The sequence below is a fragment of the Heteronotia binoei genome, chromosome 2, assembly GCF_032191835.1.
Source record: "Heteronotia binoei isolate CCM8104 ecotype False Entrance Well chromosome 2, APGP_CSIRO_Hbin_v1, whole genome shotgun sequence".
In the NCBI taxonomy this organism is placed as follows: Eukaryota; Metazoa; Chordata; class Lepidosauria; order Squamata; family Gekkonidae; genus Heteronotia; species Heteronotia binoei.
In genome coordinates, this window is record NC_083224.1 from 38,759,127 (window position 1) to 38,777,142 (window position 18,016).

The window sequence follows — 18,016 nt, forward strand, 5'->3', positions numbered from 1 at the left end:
TGCATTATCTTGTAAACCTCTATCATGTCACCCCTCAGTCGACGTTTCTCCAAGCTAAAGAGCCCTAAGCGTTTCAACCTTTCTTCATAGGGAAGGTGTTCCAGCCCTTTAATCATTCTAGTTGCCCTTTTCTGAACTTTCTCCAATGATATAATATCCTTTTTGAGGTGCGGCGACCAGAACTGCACACAGTACTCCAAATGAGACCGCACCATCGATTTATACAGGGGCATTATGATACATTATGATATGAGATCTCTCAGAACTCTCTCGACCCTACCTACCTCATAAGGTGCCTGTTGTTGGGAAGGGAAGGTGATTGTAAGCCACTTTGAGATGCCTTCGGGTAGTGAAAGAGCTGTGTATAAAAACCAACTCTTCTTCTTTTGCTACAATTACCCTGCAGTGCTAGCGTAAAATCAACAAAATGCTAAGGCTTGGATATACCTCTAAAAGAGAACTGTCTATTCTTCTGGCAATGTGTTGGAATTGGATTAAGCAGGTGGGAAAATCATGTCGGACCACACTCTGGGGCACTTTCTCAATTCAAAGAGCAAGTGAGGGTGGGAGGGAACCTCCCTGCAAGTGAAACAGTAGCACATCGGGATGAAGGCTAGGCTTCACACAAACATGTTACTTTCTTCTTGCGCTGGAAGCTGCTCCGCACAGGGGAATATCTAAAAAAGCAAGATTCCACAGTCTGGAATGCAACTAATGCACCGCAGGAAAGCTTCAGCTGGTGATCCTTTGCACAGGCCTTGGCAAACGTATGTCATATGATACTTAAGTGAACGGAACAATTCTGTGCATAAGGAAACAGAGCTCAAACTCAGTGTCAAGGGTTCGTCCAAGGTAAAAAGTATCACCTTGCTTGTCTGTTTCTCTTTATAAGATCAGCAAACTGCAGACGCTCAAGGATTTCAGACAATAATACCAGCTGTTCGCCATGACTTCAAGCTGGCAGAGCTCTCTGGTATAGGCCGAGCCAACCTTCCGACATTCCTACAACACTGTACAAATGTTTTCAAGTTGACAGAGGGGAAGGAACAAATAAAAAGTGCAATGGATTCTGATTAAAACTCTGCATTGCAGCTTGAGAAAGAAACAGAGGAAGATTGGGAGTCGGGCTCAGTAACCTTAGAAATCAGGACACAGCTCAGTGTATGCTTTAAAAAATGCAAGAAATCACAAGATTTTAATTATCTGCATTTTGATCATGCACATTGACTGAATTCTCGGAGTGCTCTCTCACCCAGCACACAGAGTCCCTTAGCATGCCAGTAGTGCAAACGATAGCTGGGCTTTAAATAATCATTCACTTGTTTATGATTAATATATTAATTCACAGTATTACTCAGCATTACTTTCCACCCCCTGACACAGTAGATCAAAGAAAGGGTAAGTTAAAGTGCACTGTGAAGCTGCCCTACAGAATCTTTTGAATATACATTTCACAACACAAATCGCCATGGGTGTAATAACCTGGTCTTTAATGATCCTGATGCAGTCAGGTGTTCGCTGTTAAAGGATTCGATGCAACTCCCAGCTGAGACTTGGAAATGAGGCGTTTGGAAATGGATCTTCAGCGTCGATTCCTGGTGCATCTTTTGGAGTTTCCAGACAGCGAGCTGGCAAAATGTGTACTGTATACGTTCTGTGACCAGCCGTGAAGACTTGCCTTTCGAAAGCTGCCTGTCTTCTATGAAGAAAGGCTTCGTCTATTACTATTTTTGTGTTTGTGTGTGTGTGTTCAAAACAAGGTGCACCACGCTGTCCTGCTACAGTAGCTCCTGTTCATCGTCTTCGGATCCAGAAGGGCCTTGCCGCACCTCTTCATACCACTTGTTGGTGAGGCTTTTCATCTGTATCCGTCCGTGGTGCAGATCCTAATGCAAAGGAAAAAGACAGCCTCTTATTCCTTTTGCTTACTTCATTCATGCCCTGCCTCTCCACAAGTGACTTACGCTGACCTCCTGCCCTCCATTTTATCCTCACAACAACCCTGTCAGGACGGTTAGGGCTGAGAGCCTGTGACAGGCCCGAGGTCACCCAGCAAGCTTCCATGGCAGGATGAGGATTCAAACTATGGGTCTCCCAGATCTTACTTCAAGATCTGAACCACTACACCTTGCCGGCTCTTGTGGGGGATGGAGGGGGTAAGGAAGCACTCTGATTTCTACCTGTGCATGAGGCAGAACAGCTTTAGTGGGCAGAGCATCAGACTATGATCTGGGAGACCCAGGTTCAAATCTCCACTCTGTCTTGGAAGCTCACTGCTTCCTGGACCAATCACACCCCCTCCGTGACCTAATCTCACAATGTGGTGGTTGTGAGGATAAAATGAAGGAGAGGAGAATGAAGATATAACCTATTTTGTGTACCCTTTAGGCAGAAAAGTGGGATATAAATACCTAGATAAAGTTGTCTTGTGCGTATACATAAAGAACTTAGTTGCTAAAAGAAGGCATAAGGAGAACATTCACATGAATACAGACAAACGTGGATAAGGGAATCCAGCACAGAAACTGGTATCTTTAACTTCCAGTTTCCAATTCTCAAGTATGCTTTACACACTATGCTCTTCATGTATGTATCTAAGATGTTTTTAACCATACATCTAAAAATTCAAAGGCTGAAAAGTGACAAAGAGGCACAAAACAGGCATCACACAGGCTTGTTCAAAGGTTGGGATTGGCTGTAGCTCCCTGCTGAATGGCAAACTTGTGTTTGTAGCTGTGTTATATCAAGATGGGTAGTCTCTCCGTAGTGGTAGAAAAGAGCAAGAGACCAGTAGCACCTTTAACAAAATTTGCAGCAGGGGATGAAGAAGTGTGCAGTGACTCACAAAAGCTCGTACCCTGCCACAAATTTTGTTGGTCTTTAAGGTGCTACTGGACCCTTGCTCTTTTTCTACTAGCTGTGTTATGTGTGCAGGATGACCTTTAGGGGAGCGGAGACAAGCTATGTGGCAATGGAGAAAAACAAATCAACAGCAGAAGCGAAAAGAGAGTGAAATCAAGTTGCTGTAATGGTTTGGGGATGAAATGTTTGTATTACCACTGCTCCTGTCCTGAGGCACGCCCCCCCCCCCCCCCCGCCCGCTGTTCTGTTCTTCTTTCTCTTTGCCTTGCTGGCAGGTATTCCAGTTATTGTCAAAAATACTGCACAAAATTTTGCAATGCACCAAAATATCATACCCAGAATAAATTACACACACTGATGAGAGGATTGTTTCACCCTTCGTTTCATGGCAGGTGTCTCAGTCTTGCAAACAAATCCAGAAAATTATCTAATCTGCACATTTTGTTTTATTAGCCTGCCTGCCTTCACATACCTCTGCCACTGTTTCAAAAAAGAAAGATAGAAAAAAAACTTTCGTAAAACCTGCTGAGCCCATTTATGCATTTATTTAGCCTAGTCTCCTGCAGGCGAAGCCTATTTGCTACACGCAACTAATTAAGTTGCTGTTCGCAAGCTTGATCTGCCCGGAGCTCTGGTCTGACTTGTAGCTGCTGATCAGCTTGATAAGAGGGTTTTCCTTACAGCTAGTCTGGAAACTACGGCTCCTAAGGAAGTTGCACAGGGATGCACTGTTTTCCCAAACTGGATGATAAGATGTCCATCTGTTCATCATTCGTGGGAGGGGCGGGGTATAAATAAATGGAAATAAAAAATCTCATCAAATTGATTGACAAATCCCATGACCCTGGGAGATTTATTACGGCTAAAGCAAGGAGTCAGTGCAGATCACATGTGCAGGTAACTCTCCTTTTGATTCCTTTCCTGAAAGCACTACATTTCCCTTCTGTTGCAGGAAGATGCCTGCCATCACTTTACATATGCACAAGTTCCACCAAGGCTGGCCAGCGCAGAAGCAGCAAGCCTGCACCACATTCCCACACCTAGCTTAAAAGCAGAACCCACCTCTTGAGTGAGCCGCCTGGTAAAGAAAGGATTCAAGTATTTGGCATCGAGCCACATGAAGCCCTTGAGGTCCTGGCGCTTGATGTAGTGGGCCTCGTACTCTTCCTCAGTGAGTTCTGACAGGTGTTCTGATTCGATGGTATTTCCCTGGAGAGTTCAGAGGAGAAACAGAGAACATCAGGATAGGAAACAACTCTTCCTCTGTGTCTTCAGTTGCTCTTCGGTCTCCCCCATTTATTCTGCTTATTGAGATTGACGGCCACAGCAATTTGACAAAACACCACCAATTTCATAACACAGAAGGGCCAGAAATGTCTATACCAGGGGTGTCAAACTCATTTGTTGTGAGGGATGGATCTCACATGAGACCTTGTCAGGCGGGGCCAAGCCAGACTATGCTGGACTGGGCCATGTGTGTACCTATTAAAGGTTAGGTAGCAGAGATAAACTTTTAAAGGACACAGACAAACGTGAGTAAAGTATTTTTTTAAAAAAACTTAAAACATTAGCACTTGTTGGTCTTGAAGGTGCTTTCTTTGTATTTCTCCTGTGCAATCCAGGGAACTGGGCAAAGGAAGTTCTGGCTCTTTCCTTCCTTCCCCAGAGGACCAGGCAGGGAGGAGAAAAATCAAGGTTTTGTTCTGTAGCTCCTGTGTGATTGAGCAAGCCTTGTAAAGCAAGCTGAGATAGAGAAGGAAGCAAAAGAAAGGGAGAAGAAAGGAAACAAGAGCCAGTTGCTCGAGAGCCTCATAGGAGCCCTCCAGGGGCCTGATTCGGCCCCTGGGCCACATGTTTGACACCCTTGGCCTATACAATAATAACCACTGAATGACACACTGCCTTCCAGCAAATCTTATCTGGTGAAGTTGAAATGACCGATGCAGATTTTAATGGGTACCAAGCTTGGTAGAAGAAGAGTTGGCTTTTATTACCAAGCTTTCCCCTACCTGAAGAAGTCTCAAAGCAGCTCACAATCACCTTCCCTTCCTCTCCCCACAACAGCCACCTCGTGAGGTAGGAGGGGCTGAGAGAGTTCTGAGAGAACTGTGACTGGCCCAAGATCACCCAGCTGGCTTCATGTAGAAGAGCAATGGGGAAACAAGCCTGTTTCTCCATATTAGAGTCCACCCCTCTAAATCACGACACCACACCACTGCTTATTGGAGGGACAGATGTGGAGAGACAAAAAAACTGCAAAACATCTGCCATGAACCCGCATTTAACTAGAACGATTTACTTGCACATTAACTGCTATCTTAACCAGTTGCTTTTCACATTCTGCACCAACAGCCTCAAAATAAAAAGGATGGCAAATCAAAATGCCAGCAGAATGATAGGCACACCAAAAGAGCTGATGTAGGTTATATAGGTTTACCAGGTAGTAAAGAACAGTGTGTGTATTGTGTGACTGCACAGACGATACAAAAGTTGGAGCAAGATGCAGAGCTCAATGAATGAAAAGCTTAACTTGCCTTGTCTTAGCAGGTTTCTAGTCCCTGGGAAAGCAAAGATAGGCTTTGCAATACCGGTCTGAATAGCTGGGGCAATGAGAGGCTGGGGAGGAAGGTTTTCAGGGGAGCCTGCAGCGACAGTCACTGAATGGAGAAAGTTTCCATTGTGCTGTCTGTGCAAGAAAAGTGAGGCTCCTTTAACTGTGCAAGGCTTGGCTCCTTTAACTGCAAACAGGGCCCTAAAGGGACTAAATATCTTGATATTACAGGAAATTTCACTGCAAACATAAGCACCAACGGGACTAAATTATCTTGATATTACAGGAAATGCTGGACAGCCCTCTCTCCTCACACCCTCTTAATGTGTGCAGAGGAAGTGGAGGAAGAGCAACATCCTCCCCTTGTGAGAAAACTACTGCCAATACAATCATCCAGTTGATCTGAAATAAGTCCTAACTGATTTCTATGGTGTTGACATTCAAGGTCTAAATGGCCACAATCCAGAGATCACTGCAAATGGATTTGTGCTTCCTGATCAGCAATGCACCCCGCTTCCCATCCTCCTGTGCTGATATGAGCAGGACTTTTTTTGTAGCAGGAACTCCTTTGCATATTAGGCCACACATCCCTGGTGTAGCCAATCCTTCAAGAGCTTACAAAGCTCTTGGTCTACTGTAAGCTCCAGGAGGACTGGCTACATGACGGGGGTGTACCTTAATATGCAAAGGAGTTCCTCCTACAAAAAAAGCCCTGGATAGGAGTCTACAAAAACTGCCTTATGGCAAGTCAGGCTACTGGGTCCATTTAGCACAATACCTGGCTATTCGTTCTGGGTGTAGTTTTCAGGGAGAGAGAGCCTGTTCCCAACATGTGCTACCTGAGATCCTGAGAAAGAGTTTATGCTGTGGTGTGGATATCTGATGGTCAATGTAGTAAAGTAAAGTGCCAGTGGGAGTATACTAGCCCCTGGGCACTGCTCAACTAACTCTTTGGATCCCAGCCAACGGATCTCAAAGAATAAAGGCAGCTCTGCAAATGTGTCTGAAGTGCATGTGTAAAGCCAGCAAGGTGTAGCAGTTAAAAGTGTCAAACTAAGTAGAACTGGGTATAAATCCTTCTTTATCCATAAACTCCTTGCATGACCTTGAGCCAGCCACACTCTTTTAGTCTAATCTACCTTGACAGATTGTTGCGAGGATAAAATTGCAAGGAGGGGAGCCGTTTACGATGCTCTGAGTTCCCTGGAGGAAGGGTGGGATTTTCAAAAGGCAGGTGTCTATTCGCAAAGCTTATCTCCTGTCTCATCCTCAGAAAACTCCCAAGGCAACTGCCGTGCAAACTGAAAACAATCTAGGTGCAAAAGCGTACTCTGGTTTAACGCTGCCGTTTCCAGCCGCAAACACAGAGTGTGGAAGAGATAACAAGGGCCTGTACCCAACTTTAACACTCAGGACCATTCTGCTGAAGACCCAGGATCGATCATGCATTGCAGATGCGCTTTAGTTGTCTGCAGTGGAGGAACACCACTGTCATTGACAGCTGCACAGTAACCATGTCTTTGCAGCACAGAGTGGGGAGCTGTCCTTGGTCTGAATGTTTCATCAGTTATCCCGCTGCAAGGCAGCCTGCTCTAGAAAACCAGCTCTGTAAAGAAGTGGCGGAGGCTTACAGTAAAACCTCAAATAAGCCCTTCCAGTCTCTCTTTCTCTCCTCCCTCTCCTGCACAGAACTCTGCATCTGCTTGATTCTGAGCCCCTCGCCAGTCATTTACATCTGCTGCTTATCACTGAAGCGCAGCCTGCCCTCTCTGAGTGACGGGTGACTCACCATCTCTGCATTATTATCAACCACTTATATGTGACTCAGCCCCATCGGGCGGCATCAGCGTCTGCATTTCAATAGCGAGCTTATTTCACTTCTAAAAGGCAGCTTTGACTTGTAATTCGATTGTGCTGCATTTATCACTCCGAGGCTGAAAAAACCTGCTCCGACAGACAGCAGCGGATTAAGGAAAAGGCAGAAGATCTAGGCAAGGAGAGGAATGTTCAGGAGCTGCACGAAATCTCCGGCCCACGTCCTCCTCCTCTGCCCTAACTCCCATATAGTTCAGCAGGCAGTCACAGCACACCACCGGAAAGCAAAGAATGAATTTGCTGAAGGGGGGTGGGGTGGGGAGAGAGCGCTAACCATTTTTTCCGTCTTGCTGAGGTTAATGTCCTTCTTGTTCCTCCGACGGGCTTTCGAGTCTTCAATGTCGATCAGTCTGATCAAGGGCATGGTCCCTCCGCCCAGCAGCAAGATGGTGAACAAAACAATGATGATGGTGGTGGTCCCGATCAGCTGCCGCTTTTCGATCGGTTCCAAGCCCAAGTGGAGACTCAGGGCATAGGGAATCGCCCCACGTAAACCTGTGGAAAACAAAGCCAGGGAATTTCAGATGGGGAGTCGCGTTGGTTCCGTAGCAGAAGAGCCAGAGGCAAATCCAGCAGCGTCTTAAAAACCCAACCAAGATGTCTGGGATATAAAGTTCAAAGCTCCCTTGTCAGAGAGAGGCGAAAGGGGCTTTGACTCTCAAAAAGCTTGCACCCTGGAAATCTTGCTGGGCTTGAATCTACAAAGCTTGAAGAAACTCTCCTGCATCTGTGTCAACTGACAAGGTTTTCAAAGCCATCCAAAGTATTTTCTCCTTATTAAACATTTCTGAACATGAGACAGAACAGCAGTATAGGAATATTTTAAATAAATGAGTATTTGTTGCTTTAAGGTTTGGTCCAGGCTATGATTCAATCACCTTCATTTCCCTACAACTCATGGCATGCAATTACTGGCTTTCAAATAATTAAAGGATTCTATAGTTGCACAAAGGAAGCCCTGTGGTGCAGAGTGATAAAGCTGCAGTACTGCAGTCCAAACTCTCTGCTCATGACCTGAGTTTGATCCCGGTGGAAGCTGGGTTTTCAGGTAGCCAGCTCAAGGTTGACTCAACCTTCTATCCTTCCGAGATTGGTGAAATGAGTACCCAGCTTTCTGGGGGGAAAGTGTAGATGACTGGGGAAGACAATGGCAAACCACCTCGTAACAAAAAGTCTGCCATGAAAACGTGATGTGATGTCACCCCAGAGTTGGAAATGACTGGTGCTTGCACAGCGGGCTACCTTTACCGTTTTTAGAGTTGCACAGGGGCAGAGACCAGACAGCATGGGAAGAGGAAGAACTCCAACTTAAAACACACTTTAAAAAAAAAAAGTGTACAGCCTTGATGCTTAATATGATTCAGATGGGTTGCGTCTAGATTCTGGCAATGCGGGGGGGAGACTTGCTAGCTTAAACATACAGAAATTGAGAGGTGAATTGTATCCTACCAAAATAAGGCACGGATTAAAGGGGCAAAATAAAGGTAATCAGCATGGGGAAATGGTGATAGTGCTAAACTAGAATGCGGGAGACTCAAATTCAAGTTCCTTCTTTGATTTTTCTATTTCAAAAAAAATTTAGGCTGCCTTTCCACCCAATTTAGGGTTCCCAAGGTGGGAAACAATTAAAAAACCATTAAAACAAGTCAAAAACTCATATAGCTATATCAAAAACAATCACAAACAAATAAAACAAACACAGACACATGAACAGGGAGAAGAGGTCATTAAGAATAGGTGAGAACAGAAAAGTCTTCACCCTTGAAGGGGCAGTTAAATCTACCCAGGGAAAGAATTCCATAATTTAGGTGCCGCAACAGAGAAGGCCCTTTCTTGGGTTGCCACCCTCTAGCCTCAAATGACAAAGGCCTCTGAAGATGACCTCAGTAGTCGAGAAGGTTCATGCCGTGGAAGCCTGCTGAGTGACCTTGGACCAGTTCCTCTCTCAGCATAATCTACTTCACAGGACTCTTGTGGTGAGGAAAGCATGCAGAAGGGGAGAATGCTGATGTAAATTGCTTTGTGACCCCATTGGGGAGAACAGCGGAGTAGAAATACAGAAATTTTAAAAAAAAATTAAGACAAGGCTTTGAAAAGGAAGAACAGGAATGGAAGTTCAAGACAGCAAAGAACAGTGGTGGCAATCCAGGAAGAAAAGGGTTTGAAAAATGGGACTTAAAAAAAGAAGCAAAGGGACTGATTGAATGGGCTGGAAGAAGGAAACCACTACGGACATGGGAATCTTCAGGCCAGAGGGTATAAAGGCAGAAACAGAAGGAAGGGAACAAAGAGAGACGACAGTAGCTGAACAGAGACTGCCGGGAACAACATAAGGGAAGAAAGTAGAAGCGCACTCCCTAGCTCACATTTAGGTTGCTAAGGGCCAATTCACATGTGCCGCTTAAAACACATTTCAGTCCTTCCCCCAGTGTTGGCATACACATGTGCAAAAAACAAAGCTGGCTCCAACTGTGCTTGCAATGGGTTTCCAAAGTGACTGATGTGCACTAAGGAAGGATGGCATAAAAATTCAGTTCCAACCTTCTGGCACTTACAGCATTTGTCTGATTTTCGCCTTAAAAGCTTTGCCAGAAACCTCTTCCCTTATGCCACACCCATCCTTGTGCCTTTTAGGCCAGTTAAACACAAATGAACGGAACCAGCCAGGGATTTTCCAGCTCTCAATACACTTCGAACGGAGCCACCAAGAAAGGGGGTAATTCAGTGCCAAGTTCCTGGGTCCAGAAAACTGGCACATGCCTGCCTGCAACCTTACAGGTAGTTTCTCCTGCCATCTCAGGGTTCATACTCAATTTCTATGGGGTCTGGAGAAACAAGACCAGAAACAAGGCCTATCCACCTAACTATCTTTTCAGTATTTGAAGGGCTGTCACTTAGAGGAGGGCAGGGAGCTGTTCCAGAGAGCCAGTTTGGTGTAGTGGTTAAGTGTGCGGACTCTTATCTGGGAGAACCGGGTTTGATTCCCCACTCCTCCACTTGCAGCTGCTCAAATGGCCTTGGATCAGCCATAGCTCTTGCAGGAGTTGTCGTTGAAAGGGCAGCTGCTGTGAGAGCTCTCTCAGCCCCACCCACCTCACAGGGTGTCTGTTGTGGGGGGAGAAGATAGAGGAGATTGTAAGCCGCTCTGAGACTCTGATTCAGAGAGAAGGTGGGGAATAAATCTACAGTCTTCTTCTTCTTGCTGTTGGCAGCAAAGGAGAGGACTTGCAATAATGGGTTTAAATTAAGGGTAGGAAGGTATCAGCTGGATATTAGGGATTTTTTTTTTTTACAATAAGAGTTGTTCAACAGTGGAATCAACTACCAAGGGAGGTGGTGAGCTCCCCCTCACTGGTGGTCTTTAAGCAGTGGCTGGATAAACACTTGACAGGGATGCTCTAGGCTAGGGGTGGCCAACAGTAGTTCTCCAGATGTTTCTTTGCCTACAACTCCCATCAGCTCCAGCCATTGGCCATGCTGGCTGGGGCTGATGGGAGTTGTAGGCAAAAAACATCTGGAGAGCTACCATTGGCCACCCCTGTTCTAGGCTGATCCTGCATTGAGCAGAGCTGGCCTAGATGGCCTCTACAGCCCTTCTAACTCTGTGATTCTATATGATTCTATGAAACACACAAAAGGATTTTGGATACTACAGTCCAAAGGGAAAACAATCTCTTCAATATATTCTGTATTTCCAATTTTTATGCAGTGCAGTGTGATTTCATTTTTTGTATCAGTGGTTAGCTTTTTTTTAAACAGTCTAATGCTATAAAGGTTTTATCCAGGGTTTCTTTTGTAGTAGGAACTCCTTTGCATATTAGGCCACCCACCCCTAATGTAGCCAACCCTCCTGGAGTTTACAGGGCTGTTAGTACAGGACCTACTCTAAGCTCCAGGAGGATTGACTACATAGGGGTGTATGGCCTAATATGCAAAGGAGTTCCTGCTACAAAAAAAGCCCTGGTTTTATCTAGCAGTATCCATTGCGGGCCCCACCAACAATGCATTACACGTCAATGAATTCTTACCACTGAACCACATGATGAACATCATTTTGGGGGTGATCTTGTGATCGCGGAAAAAATTGAGCAGGTAGGAGAGTGGGAAAATATTGACAGCTCTGCCGAAAAGCACAAGGACCTGTCAAGAGCACAGAACGTTAGCCACAGGATGAAAGGGAGAATTACAGAGAGCTGGGGGAGGGATGGGGGAGCAGTGCTTACAGGATGGGTACTAGGAGTAAGGAGCCGGAGGTTTAAACCCCCAGTCTGCTACAGTGGCTTGCCGGGTGACCTTAGGAGGATCATTCTCTCAGCCTAACCTACCTCACCAGGCTGTTTTGAGGGCAAAATGAACTAAGGGAAAACTACAGAGCACTCCAAATGGTAATTGATTTGTGGAAGGGAGCAGTTTTGATCCCCTATTCTAATCAGAGGACAAATAGAGGTGTTGGTGATCAGTGTTCCCTCTAAGCTGCCGAGTCTTGTGAGCAAAAATTCTACTTTGTGAGCTACTGGCATTAAAGTTGTGAGCTATGCATAAATTAGTGTGCTCTGGGGTCATCCTTCCTGAGCTAAGACAAAAATGTGTGAGCTGGAGGCTAAAAATCTGTGAGCTGGCTCACGCTAACTCATCTTAGAGGGAACACTGAACCTACTGCCCATCAAAGACATTGGATGCCCTTGAGTTCTGGTATTTGGGGAGGGAGAGCAAAATTTCTCTTTGTCAACTATCTCAGTGTTGATGATCCATTTTAACTCAAGCTGCTAAAGCCCAGGTCAGATGTGCCTTCATTATGGCAGCTGAACACAATTACAGATAACAAACTGCATATATTCACCAGACACTTTCCGACTCAGAAGTAAGCAGCCTTAAATAATTTAAGGCCAAGGCTCCATTAATTAAAAGCCCAAAGGGTAACAGGAATGTAGATCTAGCTCCTGCGGGGGGTGCCCAGGGACAGTCCCTTTCAACTTAATAGCTCCCTGCAGTGGAGCTGCTAAGAGGCGAGGAGATGCTTCCTCTCAAGGGCCAAAGCACTGCTCTCTGTTATAAAGCAATCCCCCCCTTGAGGTTTGCCTGATTTCTATGAAGAAGACAGCAAAATCCAAGGTGATTCATATCTTTCCATGAAAACTGATACTCCTACCCACCCTCCCCTTAATAAAGAAAAGATAAAGGACAGCATTTCCCAGCATTATTAAAACACAGAAACACAGCTATTTATGCAAGTTGTAATACTGAAGATATAAGAACACAAGAAGAGCCCTGCTGGACCAGACCAGTGGTCCATCTAGTCCAGCATCCTGGCTCACACAGTGGCCAACCAGTTCCTCCGGACAGCCAATAACTCAGCATAGAGGCTGAGACCATCCCCTGGTGTCACCTCCTGGCTCTGGGATTCAGAGATTTAGTGCCTCTGAATGTGGAGGTTCCCCTCAGCCACCGTGGCTAGCAGCCACTGATCAATTTAACTTTCATGAATCTATCTGGAGGAAGGGAGGGATGGTGGCTCAGTAGTAGAGCATCTGCTTGGTAAGCAGAAGGTCCCAGGTTCAAACCCCGGCATCTCCAACTAAAAAGGGTCCAGGCAATTAGGTGTGAAAAACCTCAGCTTGAGACCCTGGAGAGCCGCTGCCAGTTTGAGTAGACAATACTGACTTTGATAGACGGAGGGTCTGATTCAGTATAAGGCAGCTTCATATGTTCATATCTAATCCCCCTTGAAGCTGTCTAATCCTGCAGCCATCACTACATTCTCTGGCAGCAAATTCTATACTTTAATCACTCTCTGTGAAAAGTGGTATTTCCTTTTGTCCGTCCTGAACCTACTGCCCATCAAAGACATTGGATGCCCTTGAGTTCTGGTATTTGGGGAGGAGGAGAAAAATTTCTCTTTGTCAACTATCTCAATCCCATGTATAATTTGATAAACCTCTATCATATTTCCCCTTAGTCATCTCTTTTCTATACTGAAAAGTCCCAGACTATTCAGCCCTTCCTCATAGGGAAGGTGCTCCAACCCCCTAATCATCTTGGTTGCCCTCCTCTATACTACTTCTAGCTCTGCAATGTCCTTCTGGAGATACAGGGACCAGAACTAAACACAGTATTCCAAATGAGGCTTCACCAGAGGTCTATGCAGGGCCACTACAGTATCAGCTGCTTTATTCTCAGTCCCTTTCCTAATAACCCCTAAGGTCTTTTTTCACTGCTACAACATACTGGGTTGACACTTTCATTGTTTATCCACTACAACCCCAAGGTCTTTTTCCTTCAGAAAGTTCAGACCCCATTAGCCTGTACTTGAAGCTGTTTTTTTTTTTTTTGTCTCAATGTGCATCGCCTTACATTTATGATGACTGAACTTCATTTGCCACACTGCCACCCGCATGTGGAGGTCCTCTTGGAGCTCTTCACAGTTTGGAAGCTGCCTTTGAAATCTGACCACTGATCCATCAAGGCTACTACTGTCCACTCAGACTGGCGGTGGCTCCACCAGAATCCTGGTTGAAGGTCTTTCATAACATCTAGTACCTGATCCTTTTAACAGAAGATACTGGGGATTGAACCCAAGCCAAACAGATGTTCTACCATTGTGCTGTAGCCCTTTCAGTGGGTGACACAAAACGTGAGTTATTAATGATCAATCTAGATCAGGGGTGACCAAATTGTGGCTCAAGAGCCACATGTGGCTCTTTCACATTTATTGTGTGGCTCTTGAAGCCCCATTGCCCTGTCAGCTGGCTTGGAGAAGGCATTTCTTTCTTTAAATCACTCATCCAAATCAAGCCTGATGGTAACTTGAAGAATGCATTTAAAGCTAAGTTGTTTTCTTTCCACCTCTTCCTCCCCCCCGCCCCCCATCTATTTATTTTCCTTCCTTCCTTCCGGCTCTCAAACATCTGACAATCATGTTGTATGGCTCTCAGACATCTGATGTTCATGTCTTGCAGATCTCAGACATCTGACATTTATTCTATGTGTTAAACAAGTTTGGCTACCCCTGATTTAGATGGATCAAGATGGGTACCTGTGTTTGTCTGTAGCAGTAGAAAAGAGTAAGAGTCCAGAAGCTCCTTAAAGACTAACAGAATTTGTGGCAGGGGATGAGCTTTTGTGAGTCACTGCTTACTTCTTCAGTTCTACTGCTAGAGAAATATATTAAGCTTTATGGTGCCACAAGATTCCTTTTTGTTTATCCGTTGGTTCAGCAATTGTTACAGCAGCATAAAGCAGGTTGGTATTGTTAGCCTCACTTCATAAGAGTAATAACACTGAGAGATAAGTGTGGGCCAGTTTGCAAAAATGTTTGAGGCCCTACAAAAGGCAGTCCAGAAACAGTTCACACAAAACACATCTGAAAAAAAAATCACTGAGTGCAAATAACTAATAAATACCTACTATGCACCAGATGACAAAGGACATTTCAAACTTGTGAGGAAAGCTAAAAATTGACAGGCCCAGAAAAGCAAAAACGCACGTTTCTGAAAAAGAGAACACACAAATATAGGTAGTCAAACAGGAGAAGGGTGGCCATTTCAAAAGCATATGTATGACCTTTCCCCCACTTTGGTATATTAATATTGGGCACATTTGCCTAATCAATCAGCACGGGGAATTTAAAAAACGCTGGATATGTGTGCAGCTGCATAAATCAATTAAGGTTTTTGAAAAACCTTTCTGGGAGTAATCTTCTTTTGTGGGGGCAGGAGGGGTCCTCTTTGTAGGGATGCCAGCCTCCAGGTGGGACCTGGGGATCCCCTGGAATTACACCTCTTCTCCAAACTACAGAGATCCATTCCCCTGAAGAATATTGATGGCATTGTTATCTCACTGTCCTCCCCAGGCTCCACCCCCAAATCTCCAGAAGTTTTCCAATCTGGATCTGGCAACCCTACCCGCAATCCCCTGCTGGTGGCTAGAGATCTGGCTACCCTAATTTGGAGTCATCTTTTTTTCCAGGGCAACACAATTTCCTCCCCCCCTATTGAACCCACACTGACTACTGCAGGTTTTAAGATGGGAAAGCCAGCTCTCAGTCTCGGCCTGTCAGCATCGTAAACATTTCAGTTGTCCCACTTCTGAGAACAAGGCAACTGTTCCTAAATTTAGAAACTGAGACTCTCTAAGAAACAACTGCATCCTGTGTGTTTGGCCACCCCACTTCCCTCTAATTGCCTATCCAGGCTGTTGCTGGTCTCCCTCCCCTGTCAAATACTTTCTCAATATCCGAAAGTTGTGAACAGAAGTGAAGGCACATTTTGTTTCTTGCATCTAAAAATAGTTGGGGGGGGGGGGGGAAGAAGTCAAAGAGATCTATTTTGTTATCAATCTTGTGGCAAGACTCAGCCAGAGCCTGGAGGATGTGGGAGAGAGAAGATTTACTGCACATTCTATCCTGTTTGTCAGTAAAGGTGACTTTAGACTGTTTGGCAGACTCCATATTTTTAAGTCTGTTCTCAGGGTGTGTGCAGGAGAGATGGGCCCACGGGCCAGATTACACTTCTGTTTCTCTCTGCATGTGTTTGCCTGAAATGACCCAAAGAACATTCAAGATAACTGGTTGATAATGCATGCAACTGAGGAATCGGTCTGTGCTGAAAGACTTCGATACACACACATCCAGCATAGGTTTTGCCATTTGAGAGTGCTTTTAGAACAGTGCTTAAAGATGGAGGGTTTGGGTCTCATCTGTGGCATATGGCACCTTTAAGACAACTTTGGTTGATATTCCAGTCACAGGCAGGGTTGCCAATTCTAGGGAAATTCTGGGAGATTTAGGGATGGATCCTGGGGAGAGACTTCAGTAGGGTATAAATGTCATGGAGTCCATCTTCCTAAGTAGCCATGTTCTTCCAGGAAAATGATCTCTACGGTCTGGAGATGATTTCGAATTCCAGATCTCCCTGCTCTGCCTGGAGGCTGGCAACCCCAGTGTCAGGCCTATCATGATAAATAAGATCTAGCTACAGTCATCCATGCTCTAAATCTCACTCAGGTTAGATTACTGCAGTAACCTCTACATCGGGGCTGCCACTGTTTAGAAGAAGATATTGGATTTATACCCCGCCCTCCACTCCGAAGAGTCTCAGAGTGGCTCACAATCTCCTTTACCTTCCTCCCCCACAACAGTCACCCTTTGAGGTGGGTGGGGCTGGAGAGGGCTCTCACAGCAGCTGCCCTTTCAAGGACAACCTCTGCCAAAGCTATGGCTGACCCAAGGCCATTTCAGCAGGTGCAAGTGGAGGAGTGGGGAATCAAACCCGGTTCTCCCAGATAAGAGTCCGCACACTTAACCACTACACCACACTGGCTCTCCAGTTTAGAACTTTTACAGGGGACAAGTAGGACAAGATTGCCAGCCACCGTCTATTCCAGGGGACACAAAGCTGCCTGTTTTGAAAGAGTCGCATCAGTTGATGATTTGTTTCCTGGGCCCAATTCAAAATGATGATCGTTACCTTTAAAGCCCTAAATGGAGTGGAGCCAGGGCAGCTGAATGAGTTCTGACCTCGATGAGCCTGGTTCCAAGAATTTTTAACTCCCCTCTCCCCGGCACTGGTGACAGTGGGGTGTATTTTCTTGTTGCTTATCATTGTTTTTAATTAGCAGAAATCTGTACTGGCTTTTATGTTTCTGGAGGGTTTTAGTGCAGGATTTCTTGATATGGATTTTCATCTTCCAGTCAACAATCTTTGTTGTTTTAGCTCTGATTTTTATTATGCTGTTTGATGTTGTGGTTAAGAACGGTGGACTCTAATGTGGGAGAACTAGGTTGGATTCCCCACCCTTCCTCCACATGCAGCCAGCTGGTATGACCATGGGTCAGTTACAGTTCTCTCAGAGCTGTTCTCTCAAGAGTAGTTCTTGGAGCGCTCTCTCAGCCCCACTTACCTCACAGGGTGTCTGTTGTGGGGGGAAGAAGGGGAGGGGATTATAAACTGCTCTTAGACTCCAAGTGAAGGATCTCCGAGTATATCCAATCTCTTCTTCTTGTTTATTTTTTGTAATAAATCCCAGAAAGATTCATGGTCCAAGAGATCCAGGTTCTAATGGTTGTAGCAAATGAATGAAGCCAATGGGACTGACTGTCTCCTGAATCAGCTACACAGTACTGTAGGATTAACTCAATGTATGTTCTCCCATTCTGTCCTAACAGTAACGCTGATAGAAACTGAATGACCCTAGGTGAGTTTCAAGACTGAGACCTCAGCCCAGGCCTAATCTGGCACTCTAACCACTATACTGCATTGTCTAATGTGCAGGGAATATGAAACAGGGAAGAAGTTGAGAGGATGGAAGCCGAGAGAAAGATGGCACGTACCACACATGAATGCGACGGTTCTCAAAGTTTGCTGCATCAGGATCTGTGTAACTGGAGAAAGGTTGTGGTGGGTGTAGTGAGACATCACGATGCCAGAGAACAAGATCGCCATGATACCTGGAAAAAATAATGCCATCATCAGACAAGTATGTATGAATGTATTTATGCATCATTTCCATATATCTATTCATCACTTCATGTATCTATACATCATTTTGCAAGTATTTCTCATGAGCAAATTTTCACTACGGTGGAACAGAGAAAGCAAATCATGGAGTGATTCCCTGCAGCTGACTCAGGAGGAAGAGGAGGAAGTGGGAGGAGACTGGATTTATACACCACCCTTCACTCAGAGTCTCAGAGTGGCTTACAATCTCCTTCCCTTCCTCTCCCCACAACAG

The 18,016-nt window shown here is 45.2% G+C and overlaps 1 protein-coding gene across 2 annotated transcripts in view; it reads right to left on the reverse strand.

Annotated features, from left to right (window-relative positions):
* Positions 1-1,162: 1,162 nt before the first annotated feature.
* Positions 1,163-18,016, reverse strand: part of SLC9A8 (solute carrier family 9 member A8) — an 81,350-nt gene continuing 64,496 nt past the window's right edge. Inside the window, exons 11-16 of one of the 2 annotated variants that reach the window (XM_060230808.1) lie at positions 17,616-17,732; positions 14,693-14,775; positions 11,317-11,428; positions 7,563-7,783; positions 3,925-4,071; positions 1,163-1,886 (exon numbers count right to left, since the gene is read on the reverse strand). In XM_060230808.1, coding sequence (XP_060086791.1) covers positions 1,779-1,886; positions 3,925-4,071; positions 7,563-7,783; positions 11,317-11,428; positions 14,693-14,775; positions 17,616-17,732 — 788 coding nt within the window. In that variant the 3' untranslated portion in view covers positions 1,163-1,778. Of the gene's footprint in view, positions 1,887-3,923; positions 4,072-7,562; positions 7,784-11,316; positions 11,429-14,688; positions 14,776-17,615; positions 17,733-18,016 lie in introns of those variants that run through there. The other variant, XR_009555045.1, reaches the window with a different exon arrangement.